Source organism: Dipodomys merriami, unplaced genomic scaffold, assembly GCF_024711535.1.
Source record: "Dipodomys merriami isolate MVZ:Mamm:240054 unplaced genomic scaffold, mDipMer1.0.p SCAF_156, whole genome shotgun sequence".
In the NCBI taxonomy this organism is placed as follows: domain Eukaryota; kingdom Metazoa; phylum Chordata; class Mammalia; order Rodentia; family Heteromyidae; genus Dipodomys; species Dipodomys merriami.
The window spans coordinates 1,652,643-1,679,615 of NW_027202893.1; the positions used below are offsets into that span (position 1 = coordinate 1,652,643).

A 26,973-nucleotide genomic window follows, 5' to 3' on the forward strand; every position below is an offset into this window, starting at 1 on the left:
TGCAGTCACACCACGGCCCACGCAGTGTGGATTCGCGCAGCCGCAGACACCGGAGAGGAGAGCTCATTCCTGGCCAGCGATGGCTTCTCCGAAAAAGTGGCAACAAAGAATGAGCAGGCTGGGCACAGCTGCTCACGCCTGTAATCCTAGCTGCTCAGGAGGCTGAGATCTGAGGATCCCAGTTGAAAGTCAGCCTGGGTAGACCATGGCCAATTAACCACCAAAAACCTGGAAGTGGAGCTGTGGCGCTGTGGCTCAAGTGGTAGAATACTAGCCTTGTACACAAAAGCTCAGGGACAATCTCCAGGCCCTGAGTTCAAGCCCTGGGAGAGGAACACACACACACACACACACACACACACACACACACACACACACACACACACACACACACACACACACACACACACAGAGCAGGAAGTAAGGGAATTGGAAGGGCAGGGTATCCATTGCTGTCACAGCAACCTGTTGCTTTTGCAAGATTGCTGCTGTCACCGTCGTTCACGCTGTCACCGTCGTTCACACAGGAAGTAAGGAGAGCTCAGCCAGGTGGAGCCACAAGATGGGGGGAACACATAAACATATGGGAGAAAGTGGGGGTCAAGAGCCAGGCCTTCACATCCATGGTGGTCTAGAGTCTATGTTTACCTTTCAACCCGCGGTGAGCCCCAGTCCTTCCTGAGCCTCGATTCCTTGCTGTAAAGTGAAGGGACTGGTCAAGAGGACATCTAAAGTTCCTTATGCTCAAGAAAAATCCTGGGAAGGAGCAAAGATGATTTGAGGATTTGAGAAACACTCCTGACCAAGCAAAATGAGAAGCCCAGAAATGATAGCAGGTTTGAGGAGACTGGTTTTAGTATGGCGCTGGTGGCTCATTCCTGTAATCCTAGCTACTCAGGAGGCTGAGATCTGAGGACCGCTGTTCAAAGTCAGCCCGGGGAAGAAAAGTCCATGAGACTCTCACCTCTAATAAACTACTTAGAAAAAGCCAGAAGTGGTATTGTGGCTCAACTGGTAGAGCACTAGCCTTAAATACAAAAAAAAAAAAAAAAGTCGGGCTGGGAAGGTGGCTCAGTGGTAGAGCGCTTGCCTTGCATGCATGAGGCCCTGGGTTTGATTACCAGGACCACATAAGCAGAAAGAAAAAAAGCCAGAAGTGGCACTGTGGCTCAAGTGGTAGAGCGCTAGCCTTGAGCTGAGGAGCTGAGGGACAGCGCCCAGGCCCAGAGTTCAGGCCCCATGACTGGACCCCCCCCCCCAAAAAAAAAGTCAGGGACCACGCCCAGGCCCTGAGTTCAAGTCTCAGGACCAGCAAAAAAAGAAAGGAGGGAGGCGGGGAGACTTTGGTTTTAGATGAACCACATGGACCTCTCCATGCCCTTCCCTACCTGCGTTCTGGTTGCCACCATCACACACAGATGCATCTAGGCGCTCTCCTGAGCCTTTCCACTCCGAGCTAGTGCTCTACCACTCCCAGTTTTCTGGTGGCTAATTGGAGACAGATTTTCTTGCCCAGGCTGGCTTCCAACTGAGATCCTCAGATCTTAATCTCCTGACTAGCCAGGATTACAGGTGTGAGCTACTGGTGCCTGGCTCATACAGATACATTCTTAGCCCAGGGCCCCTTGCTGTTTCTAGTATCCCCAAGATCTTCACCTTGCCTATGTCAAGGTTGAAGTAATGGAGCCCCTTCTGCAGCTGGAGGGTTGTATGCTTTTCCCTCCCAAGGAACCCCCCCCCTTCCCCGCCTCTGCCAGGGCACTGAGTGCGGCAGGGGCTTGCAGGGAATTTAGGTTACTGAGAAGCTGAATTTCTTGGTCACAGCAAACTTGGTCAGAGTAGGGAGACTCCCTGTTGGAGGCGTGAAGGGCACCGGTGGTGCTCATGGGCAAGAAGACCTGGAGGTGAGGGCTGGCCCCTTTACTTGGCAATCACTTGGCAGGCTAGTCGAGGTGAAGGACTCCGTGGGATGGTGGCCATCCCAGGAGGCCACTGCTCCCTCCAAAACTGCCTCCAGCACCCCGCCCTGCATGAGGGGGCGAGGAGACACCCAGGTCCTGGCTGGGGGTGGGCAGCTTGTTTGGGGGTGGCAAGAGCTGGAGATACAGGCGGGAGGCCAGAGGGCAGAGTCTGCATGCTGAGCTAAGCGCTGGGCTGGGTCCAGAGGGCGTGAGGGTGAAGAAGCTGCATGAAGGAGGATCTTTGGAGCACTAGGAACAGACATGTCCACCCTTCGTCCACCGGGACGGGCCTGGGCCTGTGGTCAGAGGCTGAGCGCATTCCCTCCTGCCTCGACTTGTGTTTCCCTCACAGCGGGCCCTGACTCTCCTGCTGCTGACTTCAAGAGCTTGGTATGTGTGAAATCCCTGCCTCTCCTCCGGCCGCCCTGCCCGCCTCTCCGGCTTCAGTCTCCAGCTCTGTACCCTCGTTCCTACCCTTTTATGTCTGCCTTTCTCAGGCCTTCAGCACAATGTGTCGAGATGAATTTGACACCAAACTGGCTTGCTCTGCAAATGCGAGGAAGCACTTGGCATGTGGGCAAAATCACCAGTGGCCACGCCAGCCAGGAGAGGCCCTGAGCATGTTTTCAGCTCAGGTGGTGGGGGAAATCTTGCTTACTTTTTTTCCCCTCCGGATCTCTCTGCTCTGCTCCCTAGCTCAGAAAGAGATGTCCACAAGCTAGGGCCGTGTCTCCTCCGCAGGGAACTGGGAACTCCCCAGTCACTTCTAGAATGAGCTCCCAGGCGGGACGTCAGTTATCACAGAATTCATTCTAATCATTTCGGGGAGGGAAGATGAGCGTCTGTTACCTTTTTCCCTGAAGACAAAATGCACTCTTTCTTGCCCTGAGCACAGCATCTGCAACTGATCTGGGAATTGGTCACAGTGCTGTGTCGTGGCCAGTATATGAAGTGTAATTCCAAGTTGGAGAAGCAAACAAAAGGTTTGCTGGGTTTTCTCAACATGTGTGGCGATCTCAGGCCTGGCTTACTCTTCTCTGTGATCGCCCCTCAGGGAAGCGGCCACTGTAGCCCTCCCGAAGAGCCTGCCACATGATGAAGAGATCACAGAGCTCAGCCCCCCGTGCCACATCTGCTGCCAGGCTTCTTAGCAAAGAGGATGGCTCTGCCCAGATCGCCAGCCAGCCACATCAGTTTCCCCCCAGTCTCTGGCACAGAGGCTTGGCCAGGATCACTACCTTCTGTGAAAGCATGTGAAGAGTATGGCTGTCTCTGGCATCTCTTGCTCAAAGTCCTGCTGGACTCAGAGTATCCTCATCAAGGAAGTCTGGGCAGTGGAATAGACAGTGTTAAGTTTTCACTAAATCCAGAGTCTTGATCTGTGCAGCACATCAACTAAAATAAACTCTGTGTGTGTGTGTTGGGGGGGGGGGCTAGCACTCTACCAGTTTGAACCATAGCTCCACTTCTGGTTTTTGAGTGGTACTTTGGAGAGTCTCACAAGGACTTTTCTGCCCAAGCTGACTTTGAACCATGATCCTCAGATCTCAGCCTTCTGAGTAGCTAGTATTACAGGTGTGAGCCACTGGCACCTGGCTAAAATAAACTTTTTTTTTTTTGTCAGTTATGGGTCTTGAACTCTGGGCCTGGGCGCTGTCCTAAAGGACAAAGCTAGTGCTTTAACACTTGAGCCACAGCATCACTTTCAGTTTTTGGTGGTCAATTGAAGAGTCTCACTGAGTTTCCTGCCTGGGCTGGCTTTGAACTGCTGTCCTCAGATCTCAGCCTCCTGAGTAGCTAGGATTACAGGTGTGAGCCACCGGTGCCCGGCTGCTAAAATAAACTTTATCATCATCATTAAACATCATCAACAACACTGTTGCTAAGTAAGTGGAGGGGAGGGGAGACATGCCTATAGTCCCAGTTTCTCAGGAAGTGTAGGCAGGAGGATGAAGATCTGAGGCCAGCCCAGACAAAAGTTCAGCTTAGTCAGAAAAGTTCACTAGACTTTATTTCTAAAATAACTAGCCAGGGCTGGGATGTAGCTCAGTGGCAAAGCGCTTGCCTAGCAAGTGCAACGTCCTGGGTTCGATCCCCAGTACCAAAAAAGAAAAGACAAAAAAAAAAATACAGTTAAAAAAAAAAAACCCAAACAATAAAATAACTAGCCAAACCAAACGTAGAGGTGGGGGAGGGTTCAAGTGGTAGAGTGCCAGTCTAGCAAACACAAAGCCCTGAGTTCAATCCCCAGCACTGCCAAAAATAGAACTATTATTTTTGTACATGACTACAGCTTTATACACAGTCTGTTCCTTTTATTTTGTTTTACATAGCTATGAAGTAGATAAGCTGGGAACCACTATTAGTCCAACTTTACTGATGGAAAAGCCGAAGCTTAGTGTGCTCCAGAGCACATAGCTCCCAGAAGGCACTGGGGTCTGCAAATGGCTCAGCGCTGTTCTCCCTCACTGTCTGTTCAGGCCCAGCACTAAGTGTGGCAATCTGTGTGTGTGTGTGTGTGTGCATGCGAGCGTGCACCAGTCCTAGGATTTGAACTGAGAAGCTGGGTGCTGTCCCTGAGCTTTTGTGCTCAAGGCTAGTGCTCTCCTCCTTGAGCCACAACTCCATTTCCAGCTTTTTGGGGCAGTTAATTGGAGATAAGAGTCTCAGGAACTTTCCTGCCTGGGCTGGCTTTGAACTGTGATCTTCAGATCTCAGCCTCCTGAGTAGCTACAGATTATAGACCTGAGCCACCAGAGCCCAGCTAGTATAGCCATCTTAATAGGGCTGAGTGGTGGTTTATGTGAGAGGGAGGGATCCTGGTTAACTGTTCCCAGGTTCCATTTTATCAAATCTATAAAACAAGCTGGGCACTGGTGGCACACGCCTGTAATCCTAGCTACTCAGGAGACTGAGATCTGAGGACTGTGGATGAAAGCCAGCCTTGGCAGGAAAGCCTGTGAGACTTTTATCTCCAATAAACCACCAGAAAACCCTGAGTGGTCTGTGGCTCAAAGTGGTAGAGCACTAGCCTTGAGCAAAAGAGCTCCAGGACAGCACCCAGGCCCTGAGTTCAAGCCCCACAACTGACGAAAGAAAGAAATCTATAAAACAGTTATGGGAAGACGATATCCAACCAAAGCTGTCATCTGAGAAACCTTCCCAATCAGCAGGTGAGCAATATTTTCCAAATATTTGGAGGCCGGAGGCCTAATCCAGGAACTCTACTTTGTGTCCCAAGCACAAACAGAGGACAGGGGCTCCAAGCACTTACCATGGCTGTTGAAGTACTGATCGTTTTGTAAGCCTAATGACCGGCAAGGTCACGTCCAGTCAATTCATTCAATTCCGTAAACATTTACCCAGCACTTCCCGTTCTGAGAACACCTATCCACAGGCAGACACACAGCTCGGGGTGGCACAGAGGCCAAGTGTATCTCAGGGACCCTGGGCCTGTCTGAGAGGTACTAGTTAGCTGAACTATAGTAAGCAAAGCAAGGAGAATTCTAGCTCTGAGATTTCCCGACGGGATTCCCAGTCTGCAGAGCAGTGACTAGAGGACCGGAGTGCGCAGCCATGTCGCAGGCGTCAGACCCAATGGGCCACATCCTGTTTCTTCGTTGTTTCATCACCTAAATGCCAGCTCAGCCATGACGGGGTGAGACAGCACGCAGCAAGGGCTGGAACGCGGCCAGCACTAAGGCAGGGCTCACCAACTCACTCCTGTGCTCACGCCACAGGCACTTATTAAATACCTACTGTATACAAGGGGAGGTGACGGATGAGAAGGTAAATATGGGGGGGGGGTCCTCGCCCTCAGATTCCTGAAGAAAATGGTGGTGACAGGTCAAGTCGCTCCTGTGACAGCTGTGGGGAAAGACAACCCTTTCATGTCCGTTTCTGGGCCCATCTGTGTATATTGGCACAAACAGTGACCTAGGGGTGGGGTGAGTGTTTCACAGGAATATTTAATTTACCATGTTGCTTACTTCAACACAAGTAGCATTGTGTGTGTGTGTGTGTGTGTGTGTGTGTGTGTGTGTGTGTGTACTGGCGCTTGAACTCAGGGTCGTTGGTTCTCTCCCTTAGCTTTTTCTCTCAAGACTAGTACTCCACTGCTTGAGGCCCAGCTCTGCGTCTATGTCTGGGCCTGGGCGCTGTCCCTCAGCTCTTCAGCTCAAGGCTAGCGCTCTACCACTTGAGCCAGGCATTGACCAACAGTCATCAAGTACATTCTGATGACCTTTCCCCTAAATTTGTACTTTACACAACTTATTCAATTAATAGTGCCTGATTAGCAAACTGGCCCTTCCCTTTCTGGCCATGAAGCTTAGGGTAAATGGTCAGGGTTTTGGGGTTTGTTTTTTAGGCTAGAGGTGTGTCTCAAGGGGCAGACTGCCTGCTCAGCATACGCCTCTGACTTAAAGCCTCCCCCACCCCACCCGCACCAAAAAAACAACAACTGATTTTTCTGGTCTGTCTCTTGTTGTGTTTTTGTTGTTGTTGTTTTTGGGTTTTTTTGGGTCCAGTCATAGGGCCTGAACTCTGAGCCTGGGCACTGTCCCTCAGCTCTTCAGCTCAAGGCTAGCACTCTACCACTTGAGCTATAGCGCCACTTCCGGCTTTTTTTTTTCTGCTTATGTGGTGCTGAGGAATCAAACCCAGGGCCTCAGGCATGCAAGACAAGCGCTCTACCACTGAGCCACCTTCCCAGCTTGTGAAAAGTTCTTATACACATCTTATATGTATTCCGTGCACAGAGTAAGTGCTATGTAAATGCTATATTATATTAATATTAGCCATATTGTTGTTGTTGTTATAGTACTATTATTATTTTGTTGCTGAGGATAAACCTAGGACTTCATAAAGGCTAAGCACATACTCTTCCACTGAGGAATACCTCCAAGTAGCTATGTTATTATTATTTTTTATTTTTTAAGTTTTTTGCCCGTCTTGAGGCCTGAGCTCAGGGCCTGGGCACTGCCCTTAAGCCTCTTTGTACTCAAGGCTAGCGAGCTACTACTTGAGTCACAGTGCCACTTCTGGCTTTTTCTAAGTAGTTTGAGATAAGAATCTCATGGATTTTCTTGCTGGGCTGGCCTCAAATTGAGATCCTCAGATCTCAGCCTCCAGAATTGCTAGGATTATAAACATGAGTCACCAGCACCTACCTTGGATGCTTCTACTTTAAGAAATAGATGTGGATAGGAAGTGTACTCATTACCTTACTCATGTAACTGTAACCCTCTGTATAGTATCTTTACAATTAAAAAAAAATAGATGTGGGCTGGGAATGTAACTTAGTGGTAGAATGCTTATCTCACATGCAAGAAGTCCTGGGTTCGGCTCCTCAGTACCACATACACAGAAAAAGCCAGAAGTAGAGCTGTGGCTCAAGTACTAGAGTGCTAGCCTTGAGCAAAAGAAGTTCAGGGACAGTGCCAAGGCCCTGAGTTCCAGAAGTAGATATTTAGTAACTTATGTAAGCTAATTAAAACAATAAACAAACAAACAGAAGTAGATGCTTTCAAAAACGTCTTAGCCAGGTGCTGGTGGCTTACATCTGTAATCCTAGCTACTGAGGAGGCTGAGATCTGAGGATCTTGGTTCAAAGCCAGCCCAGGCAGGAAAGTCCATGAGACTCTTATCTTCAATAAAACACTCAGAAAACCAGAAGTAGTGCTGTGACTCAAGTGGTAGAGCACTTGCCTTGAGCTGAAGAGCTCAGGGATAGCACCCAGGCCCAGAGTTCAAGCCCCATGACCAACAAAACAACAACAACAACAACAACAACAAAAAAAAAACATTGAGCTAGGAAGGTGGCTCAGTGGTAGAGTGCTTGCCTAACATGCATGATGGTCCTGGGTTCGATTCCTCAGCACCACATAAGCAGAAAAAGCCAGAAGTGGTGCTGTGGCTCAAGAGGTAGAATGCCAGTCTTGAGCTGAAGAGCTGAGGGACAGCGCCCAGGCCCAGAATTCAGGCCCCATGATCAACCAAAAAAACAAAAAACAAAAAACTTCTTGTTATACTTGAGATAGGGGTCACAAGTTTAACTTGGTATTTTACAAGTAGCTGAGACACAGAAAGTTGTTGGTGTTTTGTTTCGTTGTGTGTTTTTTTTAGTCTTTAACTTGGACTTATTTTTAATTTTGTTTCTAGGTGAAATTTATTTATTTTTTAATGCAACATGTTCAGACCACACAAAGCCAGGGGAGGTAGCAGCTGTGGTGAATCTCCTGAGCTCTTTGGTCCATAGCCATTTCTTAATGGAAAGGACTATTTTTGACCTTCAGTTCTCTGCAATTACAAACTTCCAGAGACTCTTTCCCTCCTCCCGGACTCCCTTCCCTGTCTCGGGTCTGTCTTCCTGTCCTGCATCAGCTTGTCTCCTGGTGGATAAGTGGATGCTGACGGGGTGTGAGTTACCTGGCCCAAAATATCTTGCCGGCCCTTCCTCCACCCGCCCTTCCTCCTGTGCACTGTGCTCTAGGGCTGAGCAAAGGCCCTTCCCTCCAGTCCAGCACTATAAATATGCTTGTAGTTAGGAGAGTGTCGCCAACCATCTCCAGATAAACCAGCTCTCCTGAGAGGGGGCATGGACCTATGGCTTTCCAAGCTCTGTAGGCACTCGGGATCCAGGGTTACCAGATAAATCTGACCCTCAGCTGTGTTTTGTGCTCTGTTCTTCTTTTTTCTTCTTTTCTTTCTGTGGCAGTCCTAGGACTTGATCTCTGGGCCTGGGTGTTGTCCCTGAAGTTTTGGGGTTTTTGTTGTTGTTGTTGTTGTTTGGTTTGGTTTGGTTTTTTGGTCGTGGGGCTTGAACTCTGGGCCTGGGCGTTGTCCCTTAGCTCTTTAGCTCAAGGCTAGTGCTTTATCCCTTGAGCCACAGCACCACTTCCTGGTCTTTTTTTTTTTTTTTTTGTCAGTTGTGGGGCCTGAACTCTGGGCCTGGGCGCTGTCCCTCAGCTCTTCAGCTCAAGGCTAGCGCTCTACCACTTGAGCCACAGTGCCACTTCCAGCTTTTTCTGCTTATGTGGTGCTGAGGAATCGAACCCAGGGCCTCATGCATGCAAGGCAAGCACTCTACCCCTGAGCCACCTTCCCAGACCTACTTCTGATTTTCTGATGGTTGATTGGAGACGAGTCTCACCATCTTTCGTGCCAGGGCTGACCTCAAACTACAATACTCAGATTTCAGCCTCCCATCCTGGGGAGCCTGGGACACCCAGCTCTGATTTTCTTTTTCTACTGACTTGTTAATATGTTAAAATTAGCTTTAATAATTGTGACATCAGGGTATTTCCCAACTTTTCTTGAGAAAGAAAACCACAGAAGCCTCTCAGTAAAAAAGCAACGAGAAGGCCTGGGCACCTGGGGCTCATTTGCCTGTTTATTTTTTGTTGTTGTTGTTTATTTGTTGTTTGTTGTCATCATGGGGTTGAACTCCAGGCCTGGGCACTGTTCCTGAGCTTTCAGCTCAAGGTGAGTGCTCTAACACTTAAGCCAGAGCACCACTTCCGGTTTTTCTGGTGGTTAATTGGAGATAAGAGTCTCAAGGACTTTCCATGCCCAGGCTGGCTTTGAATGGCAATCCTCAGATCTTTGCCTCCTAAGTAGCTAGGGCCACAGGTGTAAGCAACCAGCACCTGGCCATTTACCTGTTTTATAACGTCACAATTCAAACCTCCCTCCCTACCTCCCTCCTCTTCCCTCCCTTCCCCCACTTCCCATCTTAAAAAAAAAAAAAAAGAAGAAGAAGAAGAAAGAAAAAAGAAGGAAAAAGAAAAACACTGTGTAGCTCGGCTTGGCCTAACCCATCAGCTGCTTCAATCTCCTGAATACTAGGATTCCACTGTGAAGCACCATGCCCACTTCTAACTCAAATACTTCCTGCAACCCTACGAATACAAAAACCAAAGCACAACTACGCCATGAAAAGAAAACCAATATACAAAGAAGTATATGGGGTGCGGTGGGGGGGAGGCTGGGAATGTGGCTTAGTGTAGAGTGCTTGCCTAGCATACACGAAGCCCTAGGTTCGATTCCTTAGTACCACATAAACAGAAAAAACCGGAAGTGGCCCTGTGATTCAAAGTGGTAGAGCGCTAGCCTTGAACTGAAGAGCTCAGGGACAGTGCCCAGGCCCAGAGTTCAGGTCCCACGACTGGACCCCCCCCAAAAAAAAAGGGGGGACTGGGAAGAGGAAAGGAAGAGGAGGAGAAGAAGAACCACTAAAAGGGGAAGGAAACAAATTTCTTCTCCCTCCCCTCCCCTTCCCTTCCAGAACCAAACCTAGGGCAAAAGCTCTAGTTCTACCACTAAGCATCATCTCCAGCTCGAAAACTTTATAGTCTCGTATTCATCATCTTAGTGGTATCACCTGCTTCTCTGAACCCAGTATTAATGAACCTTCCAATGCCTTTATTCCTGGGGAAATATTTCAGCTAAGCTGGGTGTTGGTGTTTCACACCTGTAATCCTAGCTACTCAGGAGGCTGAGCTCTGAGGAACATAGTTCAAAGCCAGCCTGAGAGACTCTTATCTCTAATTAATCACCAGAAAACAGGAAGTGGTGCTGTGGTGCAGAGTGCTAGCCTTGAATGGAAAAGCTGAGAGACAGCATCTAGGCCCTGAGTTCAAGTCCCAAGACCAACAAAACAAACAAAAAAATGTATGGGGGGCTGGGAAGGTGGCTCAGTGGTAGAGCGCATGAGGCCCTGGGTTTGATTCCTCAGCACCACATAAGCAAAAAGAAAAAAGCCAGAGGTGGCGCTGTGGCTCAAGTGGTAGAGCGCTAGCCTTGAGCTGAAGAGCTGAGGGACAGCGCCCAGGCTGAGTTCAGGCCCCACGACCGGACCTCCCCCCACCCCCAAAAAAATGTATAGGGCACCAAGGACCTTTGTTATTTTTTAGAGCTGTACAATAAATATACCTAGAGCTTCTATTTTTTATTTTTGTTTGTTAATAGGAGTTATAGCAGAGCACCAGTGGCTCATACCTGTAATCCTAGCAACTCAGGAGGCTGAGGCATGGAGGATTATGGTTCAATGCTAACTTAAGCAGGAAAGGCTACAATATTCCATCGCAAAACAACCAGTATAAAGAACAGGACTAGAGTGTGACTCAAGTGGTAGAGTACTAGCTGAAAGCTGTACAGGGCCAAGTTCATACCCAAGTACCAAGAAAGAAAAATAAATTTTTTAAAAGCTGGGTGCTGGTGGCTCACCCCTGTAATCCTACCTACTCAGGAGGCAGTGATTTGAGGATTGTGGTTTGCAGCCAGCCTGGGCAAACAAATCTGAGAGACTGTTATCTCCAATTATCCAGCAAAAAGCCAGAAACAAAGGTGTAGTTCAAGTGGCAGAGCACCAAACTTAGGGTAAAAAAAGCTAAGTAAGAACACGAGGCTGTGAATTCAAGTCCTAAAACAAGCACAAGAAAAGGAAAGAAAGCTGGGTGCCGGTGGCTCATGCCTGTAATCCTACCTACTCAGGAGGCTGAGATCTAGGATCACAGTTCAAAGCCAGCCTGGGCAAGGAAGTCTCCAATAAACCACCAGAAAACGGGAAATGACCCTGTAGCTCAAGTGGTAGAGCACTAGCCTTGAACTGAAGAGCTCAAGGACTGTGCCCAGTCCCAGAGTTCAAGCCCCAAGACCCGACCAAAAAGAAAGAAAGAGAGGAGGGTGGGAATCAAAGACCCTAAACCAAAAGTCAGTTAAAACACTAATTATGGTCTGGAAATGTGGCTTAGTGGTAGAGTGCTTGCTAGCATTCCTGAAGCCCTGGGTTCGATTTCTCAGTATCACATACACCGAAAAAGCCAGAAGTGGCGCTGTAGCTCAAGTGATAGAGTGCTAGCCTTGAGCAAAGGAAGCTCAGGAATAGTGTCTAGGTCCTGAGTTCAAGCCCCAGAACTGGCAAAAAAAACAAACAACAACAACAACAAAACACTAATTATATGCCAGATGCCACAAGCTCATGCTTGTAATCCTAGCTACTTAGGAAGCTAAGATCATGGTTAAAGCCAGCCGGGGCAGGAAAGCAAGTGAGACTCTTATCTCCAACTAACCACCAGAAAATCAGAAATGGCACTGTGGCTCAAAGTGGTAGAGTGCTAGCCTTGAACAAAAAGAGCTCAGGAACAGTGCCCACAAGCAACAAAACAAAAAACGCTAATTACACCCAACAGTGGTCACTATCGTGACCATTTATTGTCTCCTCTATGCCAGCCATATATTATTATATTTTATCATGTATCAGTTATACAAAGGGTTTATTTTGAACATACAATACATGAATTTAATGCACTTTGGTCAAATTCACCTCATGTATTTATTTTTAACATAGCTAGTACACTGATCATGCTTTGTGGTTTAAAAATTCAAACAACAGGTACTGGGGGCATGGTTCAAGTGGTAGAGCACCTTTGAGGCCCTGAGTTCAATTCTCTAAATAATAACAATCATAACTCTACAACAGCTGAAGCTGAGGCTGTGGGGATGATCCCTTGGATCCTGTGGTTATGGAGTAGCAGACAACCCCAGTCAGACAAGTCAAAAATGTATAAACATAACAAATGAAAAGAAAAAAAAGTTTAAAATCCTTCTTTCAGCCTTCACTACAGAGTATGGGGGTGTATTCTTCCAAATATAAATGGCTAGACATAGCTAACTGTGTCATCCACATAAGATTACATCCCACCTCTTTGGGTTTTTTGGTGCTGTTTTTGTTTTTGTTTTGGCCAGTCCTGGCGCTTGAACTCAGGGCCTGGGCACTGTCCCTGAGCTTCTTTTTACTCAAGGCTAGCACTCTACCAGGCGAGCCACAGCACCACTTCCAGCTTTTTCTGTGTCTGTGGTACAAGCAATCTAACCCAGAGCTTCATGCCTGCGAGGCAAGCACTCTACCACTAAGCCACCTTCCCAGCCACCTTGCAAGTAGGGTCTTGCTTTATTCCTGGCCGGACTGGGCTGTGGTCCTCCTATTCTTGCTTCCTGTAGTCGCTTAGAACGACAGGGCTCCCCACTGCGCGCAGCCATGGGCAGTGATGGAGTGGCTAGTATTACAGGCGGGAGCCACGGCGCCCAGCTCTCACTTCACCCCCAGGGGCAACTGCAGCCCACAGAGATGGAGGGGATCCTACTGCAAGACCACAGAGCCGAGCCACTGCTGGAGCTGAAATTCAGATCGGCGCGCGTTCCTTCCGCCACCTCACATTACCTTATATTTACGAATTTTACACCATTTACATTCCTCATCCGCCGCGCGCTCGGTCCACAGCCTTCCGAGAGTGCCGCCGTACGATGCACAGCCCGAGGCGCACGGAGGTCCGCGGCTCGCCGCCCGACCTAGGAGAAGCAGAGGTGAACCGGGGAGCAGGGGAGGCTGCGTGGAGGACCGGGATCTGCGGTCACCTGGGGTCAACTCCATCCAGAGAGGCGAACCCCGCTCTGGGGTCCAGGGATCGCCCAGGTCCCTCAGGCGCAGGCGCCGCCAGCTTCAATCCGGAGTCCCAGGCGGCCCAGCCTGGGCGCAGGGACAGTGCCTGGCGCACGACGACTGTCCCAGGCGGTCGGGGCCCGTAGCTGTCGGTTGGGGGGGGGAGGGGATGTCCGCCTCCCGCAGCCCCGGGATGGGTGGCCTGGTGGGCGGGGGCTGTGGAGTCCGGGCCCCGGGGCGCGTGGCGGGCGGCGGGCGGGGCTGGAGGCGGGCGCCGGGGCGGAGCCGCGGCCGGAGGTGGCCGCGTCCCGAGCGGGGCTCCGGGCCCCGAGTGGCCGCCGCCGAGCCAGCCTGCCTGGAGAGAGCGCCCGGGCGCAGACCGGTCCGCGGGCCGCCGGGGGCGCGCACTGCAGGTAGACGACCCCCGCCCCGACCCCCGCCCGCCGCCCCTGCCCGCCCCTGGTCCGCGCGCCCCGCCCGCGCCCCGGATTCGACCCCGGCCCCTGCGCTGATGATCTCCTAAGAACATCCAGCCCCGGGGTTTGAATTCCTGGGAAAGGGGGGGGGGTCGGATCCCCTGGAACTCTGGTCCCCTCACCCGGGCGGGGAATGAGCCAGGAATTCCTGCTAAGTCACATAATAAAGTTGGGTAACATAACCAAGACCACCCCGCACGCGCCGGCGCCTCCCGCCCTCCGGCCCCGGCCCCCCTGGAACTGAGAGCGGGGTGGCCGGCAGGGATGCGGGTGAGTGTCCTCGCTACAGCTCGGCCCGATGGCCGGGGGGGGGGGTGATGGGGGGGTAGATTAACGAAAAAGAGAGACACCTGTTAGATGTCCTCCAGGACCCTGAAGCGGAGAGCTCCGTGAACACCAACGAGTCTCCCAGGACGGGGACTCCACCCCCAGCCCTCCCTCCCCTCCCCTGCCCTGCAGCGACCCATTTCCTAGAGGTGAGTCCCTGGGGAAGGGACAGGGCGGGGGGGGGGGGACTGTGCCCAGGTCCCTCTGGTGATCGGTGATCGCTCTCCGGGCTGGGGAGGTGTGGCCGGGTGCAGCCGATAACGGAGCGATCCTTTCTGACCTCTCTTTTCCTCACCCTGGGCACCAAAAGACACCAGATGAGGGGTACAGGACGGGAGAGAGTACAGATCTGTGTCTGTCTCCACAGAGAGGGGTATCGGCCCCCTGCCCAGCTGTGCAGGGGAGGATAGGGTGGGACTTTTCCAGAGAGGGCGCCAGGCCTGGCCGGGGCCCCGGGAGCTCACGTCACCCCCACCCCTCACTTCTCCAGGGATCTGCCAAAGCCAAACCCAGCTCAGGACAGGATTAGATGTACTGGGTAGACCCCGGGCAGGCCGCAGGACTCGACCTGGGGTGGCAGAGAGAAGCAAGGGGTAGAGACAGAGCCCAATCCGAGAAAGAACAAGCTCTCCTTCCCTCCAGCCTCCAGTCGGGCAGAGGGCTGAAGGCTGGGGTAGAATGTGGGTCCTCCCCTCAGCTTCACCCCCTTCTATCAGGGTGGGGTTGCTGACCTCAATGACCCCTGGAAAGGAGAGGCCATCCGTAACTCCCTTCCCAACCCCAAGCAGCTGAGATGATACTACCCAATTGCTTTGATCCCTCTCTCAAATTCCAAAGTCCTGGGGTCCTGGGGCGCGGGGTGGGCAGTGAGTTGCCACTCGCGTTCCTAGCCTTCCCTCTGCTGCTTCCTGCCCTAGAGCCGCCACCTAGCCAGCACTCCCTGGATTCCTCTCCTGGCCGCGGTACCACTCAGATCCAACAGAAACAGGGCTTTTTTTTTTTTTTCCTGGAAAGCAGAACTAAGCCTGGATGAGGAGTGGGGGTGGGGAGGGCTCAAAGAGAAGGATGAAAGAACTAAGAAGGAGGGGCTGGAGAAGAGGGGCTGCTGAGAGTCAGATGGTGAGCCTGGGTGAGGGTTCCAAGTCCCACCTCCCTAGTGTTCAAAGCTAGACTCCAGGATGGACTTCCCATTATGCTCCAGCACGGGACAAGACAAGGAATGGCCCCAGAAGCTAGGAGTTGCTCTCCTCCTGAGGTTTCTCCAATCAGGGGGAAAGAAAGAAGAGGAAAGAACAGAAGGAAGGAGAGAGAGAAAGAGGGAGGAAAGGAAGAAGGAAAGAAGGAAGGAAGGGAGGGAAGATGGAAGGGAGAAAGGAAAAGAATGAAGCGAAAAAATAGCTGTAAATAGTTGTGCATGAAATAGGCACCCATTGAGCCAGTTCTTGATGGGTGCTGGCACCCAGGGGGACAGTGAATCACCCTTGTCTTTTTTTCCTTGTTGTCGGTCAGGGGGCTTGAACTCTAGGCCTGGGTGCTGTCCCTCAGCTCTTCAGTTCAAGGCTAGCACTCTACCACTTGAGCCACTGAGTGCCACTTATGCCTTTTCTGTTTATGTGGTGCTGAGGAATCGAACCCAGGGCCTCATGCATGTGAGGCAAGCACTCTACCTCTGAGCCACTTTCCCAGCCCCCATCACTCTTGTCCTCTGAGAGATGGAGCCTTCAACTTACTCAGTTTATCTCTAGGCCAAAAAGCATCCAAGGCCATGTCAGGCCAAGATGTGCCGGCTTGCTGGTTCCCAAGGAGCATACCTAAGAAGGGAGAAAGGGTCAGGAGGGAAGGAGGAAATGGTGGATGGGGAAACAGCCTACTTCAAAAAAGCCCCAGGGCTTCTTGTTGGCTCCCCAGAGAGGGTGTTTGGCATCTCCTCACTCCTCTCCAGCTTTTCAGGGTGTTCTGAGAGGGTAGGAATCGGAACCAGATGAAAACCTCAAGAAAGCACCTGCTTGCATTCCTGACCTGGCCTGCAAACAGCCCCTCCTTGAGACTGAGCAAGTTGCTATGAAGTCCCTAGCAGGCCAAGGGGAGGGGACCGAGCTGTGCATTGGGAGGCTGAGGTCAGACCCCCACCCTCCAGCCTCAGCAGATGACAAAAGCAGCATTCCTCCCCGCCCCTGGCAGAGCTGTTTTTGTGAGGAAGCCTCTCTCAGTCACCCCATTTTCCCCGAAGGTAACCACCAGGCTCTGTCCCTGCAGGAGCAGCCTTCTCATCCAGATGCTTGATTAGTGCCTTGCTGGCCAGGGGAGGCAATCGAGGGCAGAGCGATGGAGGTGGGGGGCAGGTAAGACGGGGGCTGCAAGGGTAGAGGGATGGTTCTGTCTCTGGTGGGCGGGGCCTGGCAAGGAACTTCTGCTTTCTGAGAAGTTGGCAGCCAGGATGTGGGGAGCAGCTGGGGGCGGGGCAGGGTGTCCACTCACTTCTGGCTTTGGTTTGCAGCCCCAGGCTGTGTGTGATGCTGCTTCTGTGCCTCCCTCAGCTCTGCCTGGATCAGGAGGTGAGCACAGGCCAAGGGAGCAGCTGCCGACCTGCTGGCATCCTCGGCCCCCTCCCCCAACCTCCAGTTGGCATCCTCAGATCCCCCCTCCCCCATTTCTCACAGCTGCAGAGCTGTGGCCCCCATCTACTCACATTGGGCTCACCCAGCCTCTGCCAGCTCACCAAGAAGGCTTTGCCAGGTGCTGGTGGCTCATGCCTGTAATCCTAGCTATTCAGGAGGCTGAGATCAGAGGATCTCAGTTCAAAGCCAGCCTGGGCAGGAAAGTCTATGAGACTCTTATCTCTAATAAATCACCAAAAAAGCTAGGAGTAGAGCTGTGGTTCAAAGTGGTAGAGTGCTAGCCCTGAGCACAAAAAACTCAGAGACAGCACCCAGACCCTGAGTTCAAGCCCCAGGACTGGTACCAAACAAGAAAAGAGACCAAGTTCTGAGTCCTCCCTCTGCTACCAAATGTGACCTTGAGCCAGGAAAAACTCTGAGCCATGGACTAGACAGAGCCTCTGTATGGTGCCCCACCCCGGCCCCCATATCACTGTAATTCTCTGGCCTTTGTCTCTCGGTAGGTGTTGTCTGGACACTCTGTTCAGACTCCTCCAGAGGAGGGCCGGGTCCCTGAAGGGGTCTGGGGGCCCTGGGACCAGTGGGCCTCTTGCTCCCAGCCCTGTGGGTTAGGGGTACAACGCAGAAGCCGGACATGTCAACTTCGCCCAGGCCTGCCTTTACCTCCCCGACCTCCAAGACATCCAGAAGCCCTCCGCCCACGGGGTCAGAGTCCCGGAGCCCAGGCTTTCAGAGAAAGCCACCCCCTTTATAGGCCACAGCCCCGGGGAAGGGGTGGCCCACTTCGAGGTCCTGCTTCCCAGCCAGGGAGAGAGGAGACCCAGGAGATGCAAGGAAGCCGGAGGTGAGGCTGGGAGGGGAGGGTGATGATCTTTGGTGCCCGGAAGTTGACTGGAGAGACAGGGTCAGAGGTGGCCAGAACCGTGACCCCTTCCCCATGTCTGCCACACCTTCTCAGGTCCCGAGTTCGAGATCCCATCAAGCCAGGAATGTTTGGTTATGGGAAAGTGCCCTTTGCCTTGCCACTGCATCGAAGCCGCAGGCACCCTCAGAGGCCCCCCCGGCTTGCGCCCCCCGAGTCCTCCTCCAGAGGCCCAGGGACCCTACCATCCCGGACTCCAGGAGAACACCTGTCCTCTACAAGCCCCCACCCCCAAACCCAGCTCCCTCCTACATACCCCCCAGCAGAGCCCCCACAGCCTGAAATGATTGTCACCCAGGTGCCGCCCAGGTCCAGCCCTGTCCCCACACAGCCCCAGCCCAAAGCCCAGGCCTTCAGCACGGGCCTGCCCTTGCCTAACTCTTCCTCTGGAGAAAGTAGCTCCCTTCAGCCAAGAGTGCCAAGTTCCCGGGGCAGGGCCAGTCCGCAGGTAGTAAGGACACGCACTGACCCTTTTCGCTCTGTCCCTCGGAGCCAAGGCCAGCAGGGCCAAGGGCCCTGGAGACCAGGTGGTCATCCTCGGGGGTCTGTGGTGGAGCCTGCCCCTCGCCACCCACATGGGTGGTTGCCTCTGCTGAGTTCTGGCCCCGACTCCAGCTCCCTCTGGAGCCTCTTTGCTCCCAGTAGCCCTGTCCCGAGATGCTCTGGGGAGAGCGAGCAGCTGAGAGCCTGCAGCCAAGCGGTGAGTTCTTCCCTGGGCCTCCTCTCCCAAGCCTACACTTCAGCCCTGCTCCCTGCCCCAGCTGCATTTTTATCTGACCAGGACCTGAGGGAGCAGGGTCCTGGCATCAGAGGATCTCAGAGCTCTTCTGTGGAGCTAACTCTCCCCTTAACCTAATCCTGGCCTATACTCTAACTTTCCTCCCTCGCTCTGACTCCTCTGTTGTCTATCCCCTTCTTCAGCTCTGCCCGCCTGACCAGCCAGACCCCCGGGCTCTACAGTGTGCAGCCTTTGACTCCCAGGAATTCATGGGCCAGCTGTACCAATGGGAGCCCTTCACTGAAGGTGAGGTTTCTAGCCCCTCGCTCTTCCCTGCAGGGGTGGCTCGGGATTGGGCACCATGGAGAAGTGAGGAAGACACTTGCTCATTCTCAGTCCTGGAAGTTTCCAGTTTTTTCCCATTATACCCCTTCTATTTCTCTTTTTTCCCTTCCTTCCTTCCTTCCTTCCTTCCTTCCTTCCTTCCCCCCCCCTTTTTTCTTTCTTCCTTTCTTTCTCTTTTTGCCAGTACTGAGGATGGAACTCAAGGCTGGCACTTACAATTTGAACCACACTTCCAGTTCCAGCTTTTTGCAGATTAATTAGAGATAAGAGTCTCCTGGACTTTCCTGCCCAGGCTGGCTTTGAACCTCAATTCTCAAATCTCAGCCTCCTGAGTAGAGAGGATTACAGGAGTGAGCAAGTAGTGCCTGGCTCATACTTTGTTTCTTATTCCCTAGTCTGGGCCAGAATTAGCACAGGCCTGAAAAGGGGGGTAGAGGTCTCCGCCTGGGCCTTTGAGCTGTCAGATAGTGATAGACAAGTCAGCACAGAGGTCATGTTGGGGAGGAGCTGTCCAGAGATGCTTTCTGGTAGAATTCCTCTGGGAAGATGTCTAGGAAGCACTGGCCTGAGCTATATAGTCAGTCTGTGTCTCAAAACAGTAACAACAAGCCCAACAGAAAAAAAAAAAAAAATCTTGGTCAGTGCATGGGTGGCTCACGCCTATAATTCTAGCTACTCAGGAAGCTAAGATCTGAGGATTGTGGTTTGAAGCCAGTCTGCACATGAAATCCATGAGACTCTTTTTTTGTCAGTCGTGGGGCCTGACCTCTGGGCCTGGGCGCTGTCCCTCAGCTCTTCAGCTCAAGGCTAGTGCTCTACCACTTGAGCCACAGTGCCACTTCGGCCTTTTCTGCTTATGTGGTGCTGAGGAATCGAACCCAGGGCCTCATGCATGCAAAGCAAGCATTCTACCACTGAGCTACCTTCCCAGCCCCATGAGACTCTTATCTCCAGTTAACTACCAGAACACCAGAAGTGACATTGTGGCTCAAGTGGTAGAGCACTAGCCTTGAGCTGAAGAGCTAAGGGACAGCTCCCAGGCCCAGAGTTCAAGCCCCACGACCAACAACAACAAATAAAACAGGCAGAGCTGCTGTCAATCCCTGGGGCTTTTCCTAGAGTCGTAGACCCCCCACACACACACACACTGCAGGAGCCCCAGATAACCACCTTCTCCTTTGCCCCTCAGTTCAAGGTTCCCAACGCTGTGAGCTGAACTGCCGCCCCCGTGGCTTCCGCTTCTACGTGCGTCACACCGAAAAGGTCCAGGATGGGACCCTGTGTCAGCCGGGAGCCCCTGACATCTGTGTGGGCGGACGCTGTCTGGTGAGGGAGGACGGGGAGTTCATGCACACACACACACACAGTCTAACTCATCATTCCAACAACGAAACACCCAACAGACTGAGCTAGCCAAGGGGAAGCCAAGCCAAGCTGGGCAGATGGGAGAGTGGCCTGCAATGGAGTCCTGCCAAGTGCATGTATGCTTCCTTGAGCCTGGCTGGGAATGGCGCGGCTCTCGTAGCACACAGGGCAAGATGGGCGGTGAGCTCCTCAGCTCCAGAGTGGATGGGGGGGGGGGGTGAGGTGGTATTTAGCCTCACTCCCTCTCCCCAGCGCCCTGGCTGTGATGGGATCCTCGGCTCTGGCAGGCGTCCGGATAGCTGTGGAGTCTGTGGGGGTGACGATTCTACTTGCCGCCTCATTTCGGGGAACCTCACTGACCGGGGAGGCCCACTGGGCTATCAGAAGATCCTGTGGATTCCAGCTGGAGCCTCCCAACTCCAAATCGCCCAGCTCCGGCCCAGCTCCAACTACCTTGGTGAGTCGTGCATTCCCCAGCCCTCGCTATGGCTCCTCGCTGGGTCTCTTGGTTCTGTCTTCCTCACTCCTTATTCCGCATATCCAAAAACTCAGACAGGGCAAAGTAGATGGCCTTCTCCCTGGCTTGTGGAGAGGGTGAGGAAAATGAGGTGGCTTAGGGTTATCTTAGGTTCTGTTCAGGAGGTGATGGGAAGGAAGACAGAATGGCTAACACTGGATCTCTGGATGTCTTCCTCCCAGCACTTCGCGGCCCTGGGGGCCGCTCCATCATCAATGGGAACTGGGCTGTGGATCCCCCAGGGTCCTACTCGGCTGGAGGGACTGTGTTCCACTATAACCGGCCTCCTCGGGAGGAGGGCAAGGCGGAGAGTCTGTCAGCTGAAGGCCCCACCACCCAGCCCGTGGATGTCTATGTACGCCTGCTCCCCACCCCCCGCCCCTTGCAGGAAGCTGGCTGCTCAGGGGACTTCTCCCACTCAAAGCGAAGCTTGGGGGTCAATGGGAGAGAGTGCAGGTGTTAGGATCGTTCTCTCCCCCTCCCCCTCCCCCACTCCTTCCCGTCTCTTCTCTCCAGATGATCTTTCAGGAGGACAATCCAGGTGTTTCTTATCAGTATGTCATTTCTGCACCTCCTCCAGTCCTCCAGAGCCCCACCACAGAGCCCCCCATCCCCCACCTTCAGCTTGGTAAGGCTGATCCCAGGAAAGGGAGGCGGAAGCTGGCTCCAAGGTGGTGGAACGGTGTCTGAGCTGCCCCCTCCATGCCCCTGCCCAGAGATGCTAAGGGAAGAGCCCCCCCCCGCATCAGCACCCCGCCCAGCCCGGAGCCCAGGTACCCTTCAGCGGCAGGTGCGGATTCCCCAGATGCCCGCCCCGCCTGATCTCAGGACAGCCCTGGGGTCTCCAGCCGGGTACTGGAAACGAGTAGGACGCTCTGAGTGCTCTGTGTCCTGTGGCAAAGGTGAGATCTCACACCCATGCATTCAGCTTGACTCTGCACAGTCCACATCCTGGATCGGGGATGACACCTTGTCGCTGTATCTAGGACCCCACAGAAACTCGATTCTGAGCCGCCCTGCCTTTCCCTGGATTCTCTCTCATTCTCTTCAGGTGTCTGGCGCGCCATTTACCTCTGCGTTTCCCGTGAGTCAGGACAAGAACTGGATGAACACAGCTGTGCTGTGGGTGCCAGGCCCCCCGCCTCATTTGAACCCTGCCATGGCCCCCCATGCCCTCCATAGTGAGTATAGCTCACAGAGAGGGTTAGAAAACTAAGAACATAAAATTGTCGCTGGACTTGCTCCCTGACCACAGGCTCTTACCTGGACTCGGCATCCAGCCCCACGTCTCTGGGCTGCAGAGAGACAACATTAGATTGGAAAGGTTGATGTGCATGGCATAGACAGGAAGGAAATCTTGTTCCCCACAAATGCTAAAAGATCCTCAGCCCAGTGTACTTTCCTTTCACCCTATGTAGCAGCCCCGCACTTTGAGACATGCCCTCTCCCTCTTCTCCCTTTCCCCTGCTTTTCCCACACCCACAGCTGGGAGGCTGGCGAGTGGACCTCCTGTAGCCGCTCCTGTGGCCCCGGCACCCAGCACCGCCAGCTGCACTGCCGGCAGGAGTTTGGGGGCGGTGGCTCCTCGGTGCCTCCTGAGCGCTGTGCACATCTCCCCCGGCCCAACATCACCCAGGCTTGCCAGCTACGCCTTTGTGGCCACTGGGAGGTTGGCTCCCCCTGGAGCCAGGTGAGTAGCATGCTGGTGAGGAAGACCCTTAATATGGGCAGTGCCCGGCACTGGTGGCTAACACCTGTCATCCTATCTACCCAGGAGGATGAAATCTGAGGATTGTGGCTCAAAGCTAGTCTGGACTGGAAAAGCCTGTGAGAGTCCAATTAACCACCAAAACAAAACAAAAACCCTGGAAGTAAAGCTATGGCTCAAATTTGTAGTGTATTAGCCTTAAGCAAAAAAGCTCAAGGACTGGGAAGGTGGCTCAGCGGTAGAGTGATTGCCTTGCATGCATGAGGCCCTGAGTTTGATTCCTCAGCACCACATAAGCAGAAAAAGCCGGAAGCAGTGGTGTGGCTCAAGTGGTAGAACGCTAGCCTTGAGCTGAAGAGCTGAGGGACAGCACCCAGGCCCAGAGTTCAGGCTCTGGCAAAAAAAAAAAAAAAGCTCAAGCCAGGTGCTGGTGGCTCACACCTATAATCCTAGTTACTCAGGAGGCTAAGGATCACGGTTCAAAGCCAGCTCAAACAAGAAAGTCCATGAGACTCTTATCTCCAGTTAACCACCAAAACCCAGAAGTGACACTGTGGCTTAAGTGGTAGAGTATTCCACTTGAGCTGAAGGGCTGAGGGACAGCGTCCAGGCCCACAGTTTAAGCCCCATGACCGACAAAAAATAAATAAATAAAGCTCAGTGCTCAGGCCCTGAGGTCAAGTCCTAGGACTAGCACACACAGACACACACACACACACACACACACACACACACACACACGTGCACACAAAGAAGTGAGCAGCAGCAAAGCCTGGCACCAGTGATTCAGACTTATAATCCTAGCTACTCAGGCAGGAGGCTGAGATCTGAGAAGTAAGGTTTTAGGCTGGTCTGGCAGGAAAGCCTATGAGTCTTTTTGTTATTGGTTGTGGGACTTGAACTCAGGGCCTAGGTACTGTCCCTGAGCTCTTTTGATTAGGCTACTGTCAGTTTTCTGGTAAATTGGAGGTAAGAGTTTCATAGAGGGCTGAGGATATGGCTTGATGGTAGAGTGCTTGCCTAGCATGCATGAAACCCTGAGTTCAATTCCTCAGTACCACATAAACAGAAAAAGCCAGGGGTAGCACTGTGGCTCAAGTGGTAGAGTGCTAGGCTTGAGCAAAAGAAGCTCAGTGCCCAGGCCCTGAGTCCAAGCTCCAGGACTGGCCAAAAAAAAAAAAAAGTCTCATGGACTTTGCTGCCAAGGCTGGCTTTAAAGCATGATCCTCAGATCTCAGGCTCCTGAGTAGCTAGGATTACAGATGTGAACCACCAGCGCCCAGCTTGTGAAACTCTTATCTCCAGCAAACAAACAAACAAACAAAAACAGAAGTGGAGGTATGGTTCAAATGGTAAAGTGCTAGCCTTGAGTGCAAAAGCTAAGGGGCTTAGGGTGTCCAGACCCTAAGTTGAAGCCCCAGTACCAGTAGGAGGAAAGAACAGCAAAGAGCAGTGGTTTTCCACCTTCCAGATTACTTTTTTTTTTTTTTTTTTTTTTTTTTTGTCGGTCGTGGGGCTTGAACTCTGGGCCTGGGCGCTGTCCCTCAGCTCTTCAGCTCAAGACTAGCGCTCTACCACTTGAGCCACATTACCACGTCCGGTTTTCTGGTGGTTTATTGGAGATAGGAGTTTCACAGCCTTTCCTGCTGGGCTGGCTTTGAACTGAGATCCTCAGATCTCAACCTCCTGGGTAGCTAGGATTACAGGCGTGAGCCACCAGTGGAAACTTTTTTTTTTTTTTTTGCAAGTCCTGGGCCTTGAGCTCAGATCCTGGGTACTGTCAGTGAGCTTCTTTTGCTCAAGGCTAGCACTCTACCACTTGAGTCACAGTGCCTCTTCTGGCTTTTTCTGTTTATGTGGTACTGAGGAATCGAACCCAGGGCTTCATGTATGCTAAGCAAGCACTCTACCACTGAGCCACCTTTCCAGCCCTGAAACTTTTTTTTTTTTTTTGTCAGTTGTGGGGCTTGAACTCTGGGCCTAGATGCTGTCCCTGAGCTCTTTTACTCAAGGCTAGTACTCTACCACTTGAGCCACAGCACCACTTCTGACTTTTTCTGCTTATGTGGTGCTGAGGAATCAAACCCAGGGCCTCATGCATGCAAGGCAAGCACTCTACCACTGAGCCACCTTCCCAGCCCCCCCTTTTTTTTTAAACAACATCTCATATGGCACCCCATACATGTCAGATAAAAGACTGAACCAGGGACTGGGGGGCTGGAGTTTTGTGCTCAGCTGCTTCTTCATAAAGCCACTGGGACCAAAGGCTCGATGGAGACAGGTCCCCCTTTCCCCTCAGTGCTCTGTTCGATGTGGTCGAGGCCAGAGGAGCCGGCAGGTCCGCTGTGTTGGAAACAACGGGGATGAAGTGAGCGAGCAGGAGTGTGCGTCAGGCCCGCCCCAGCCCCCCAGCAGAGAGGCCTGCGACATGGGGCCCTGCGCCACAGCGTGGTTCCACAGCGACTGGAGCGCCAAGGTGGGTCCCACACACCCTTAGCCGAGTCTCACACCCAAGGTGCCCTGTTACAGGCTTTTGGCCACAGCTCAATCAACGTGTATAAGTGAGTACCCATAATGTGCTTGACACTGGGAACTCCAGGATACCTTCCTGGGCCTGGACACCAAGCTGTGTTTCCCCTGGGGGCATTCCTCCACTCCTTCTGGGACCTGGGACCCTGCAGCCCCTCGCCTGCCATCCTGTCTGGTCACCAGCAGCTTCCCTTCTCACAGGCAGCTCTACTTTTCAACAGTGCTCAGCCGAGTGTGGAACGGGGATCCAGCGCCGGTCTGTGGTCTGCCTCGGGAGTGGAGACAGCGTGAAGGAGGGCCAGGGTGAAGCCGGAGTGGGAGCCAGCGAGCAGAGCTGTCCTCCAGGAAGCCGCCCCCCTGACATGCGCGCCTGCAGCTTAGGCCCGTGTGAAATGACCCGGCGCTGGTACACTGGGCCCTGGGGTGAGGTGAGCTAAGGATCTGGGAGGGGGATGGGAGGGGGATTCCACATCAGTGATTGGGGGTGTGATTGCTCTTCTCCCCTTCCCTACATAGTGCTCCTCAGAATGTGGCTCTGGCACTCAGCGTCGAGATGTCATCTGTGTGTCCAAACTGGGGGCTGAGTTCAATGTGACTTCTCCTAGCAACTGTTCCCACCTTCCCAGGCCCCCTGCCCTGCAGTCCTGTCAAGGCCAGGCCTGCCAAGACCGATGGTTTTCTACACCCTGGAGTCCAGTGAGTGCCTGACTTGCCTGCTCTGCTCAGCCTGGGCCTCCAGGAAGCGGGGAAGGGGGTGGGGTAGAGAGCTTCTCTCACTGCACTCCTCCAAGCCTTTGTGAACCCCAGGACAAGCCGACCTGAGGGATCATTGTCCCACTTCCTGTGGACTTGGGAGCACTGGTGGACTCTCTCCTTTGGGAGGCTCACATCGTTCCTGGATAATAGCCTACAACTACTTTTCAGAGAGGGAAGTGGTGGCCTGGAAAGGAGCCCCAGGTCCATCAAAGGCTGATATGATCAATGTCTCCACAGTGCTCTCGCTCCTGCCAGGGAGGTGTGCAGACAAGGGAGGTCCAGTGCTTGAGCACAAACCAGACTCTCAGTGTCCGATGCCCTCTTCACTTACGACCTGCCAAGAAACGACCCTGTAATAGCCAACCCTGCAGCCAACGCCCTGGTAAAGAGTCCCTCTCCCCAACCCCAAATAGCTGAAGTATGGGCAGAAACGTGTAAGGATCTGTGGGAGCGGGCAGCAGCACCTGCAGAGGGAGGCTTGTAATTGTCTTGCGCTCACTGGTTTCCTCTGTCCCCAGATGATCAATGCAAGGACAGTTCTCCACACTGCCCCCTGGTGGTACAGGCTCGGCTCTGCGTCTACCCCTACTACACAGCCACCTGCTGCCGTTCTTGTGCCCATGTCCTGGAGAGGTCTTCCTTGGAGCCTGCCTGAAATGGGACATGGGGCCCTCTCCTTGTGGTTTCTCATGCCAGCATTGGTCAACCATCCATCAGCCCACTCTGTACCCCCTGGCTCTCTGGCCTGTCCCAGTCTCACCGGGGATGTCCTCCAAGGTGACTTGAGAGTAGCCTGGAGGCCACAGCATGGTTGACAGCGTGGTTATGGTGCGGTGATGTGTGTGCACATATGCCCTCCAAGTGACTGGCCTGCATGGGTGTATGCCCCCATTTATGTGTATCACTTTCCCTAAAGTAGGGAAATGAGTCTGCAAAGCTGTTCGTGAAGCAAGGTTGTAGCTCCTTTCCAATCCAAGATCCTTCGAGTGTGTTCTCCCCATCCTTTCCAATTTTGTGCCCTAAACCTCATTTCTTGTCTCCAGGCCCTACGTCTTTGAAGCTGACCTTTTGTCTCTTATCCCCATATCCCCCTCCCTAGTTTCTCTAGGGAATATTAGCCAGGGATGGGAGCTGGCCACTTCCAGTCCTACCTTACTTAGAGCAGGGACCAGCTGGGCAGAGGTTGCATAGACACCCTCGCTCAACCCTGCTCCTCCCACTTCCTAAAATGGTTCCCAACCCAGAAGTAATTTATTTTTTATTAAAGTTGATTGTGACAAATGAGAAA

At 52.8% G+C, this 26,973-nt stretch overlaps 1 protein-coding gene across 3 annotated transcripts; it reads left to right on the forward strand.

The window, feature by feature from the left end:
- Positions 1 to 2,199: 2,199 nt before the first annotated feature.
- LOC138827479 (ADAMTS-like protein 4) lies at positions 2,200 to 26,973 on the forward strand. 3 transcript variants are annotated; one of them, XM_070023013.1, is made up of 20 exons: positions 2,200 to 2,351; positions 13,246 to 13,328; positions 14,249 to 14,356; positions 16,464 to 16,549; positions 16,705 to 16,762; positions 17,329 to 17,669; positions 17,784 to 18,447; positions 18,669 to 18,771; positions 20,000 to 20,136; positions 20,428 to 20,632; positions 20,875 to 21,047; positions 21,209 to 21,320; positions 21,409 to 21,594; positions 21,744 to 21,873; positions 22,178 to 22,382; positions 24,700 to 24,876; positions 25,151 to 25,357; positions 25,446 to 25,625; positions 25,923 to 26,067; positions 26,204 to 26,973. In XM_070023013.1, exons 4-20 carry the CDS (start codon positions 16,533 to 16,535, stop codon positions 26,338 to 26,340), a joined length of 3,177 nt encoding a protein of 1,058 aa, XP_069879114.1. In that variant the 5' UTR covers positions 2,200 to 2,351; positions 13,246 to 13,328; positions 14,249 to 14,356; positions 16,464 to 16,532; the 3' UTR covers positions 26,341 to 26,973. The 3 variants fall into 3 exon arrangements, with proteins under 3 accessions (XP_069879114.1, XP_069879112.1, XP_069879115.1); XM_070023011.1 differs by lacking the exons at positions 2,200 to 2,351; positions 13,246 to 13,328 and adding an exon at positions 13,733 to 13,817; XM_070023014.1 differs by lacking the exons at positions 2,200 to 2,351; positions 13,246 to 13,328 and adding an exon at positions 13,943 to 14,150.

What these genes read in the sequence shown, in the direction of transcription:
- LOC138827479 (XM_070023013.1), top strand. An exon ending in CCCAGCCCGTGGATGTCTAT is followed by an intron (nt 21,048 to 21,208) that starts GTACGCCTGCTC and finishes TCTTCTCTCCAG; the next exon opens with ATGATCTTTCAGGAGGACAA. An exon ending in TTGGCTCCCCCTGGAGCCAG is followed by an intron (nt 22,383 to 24,699) that starts GTGAGTAGCATG and finishes CTTTCCCCTCAG; the next exon opens with TGCTCTGTTCGATGTGGTCG.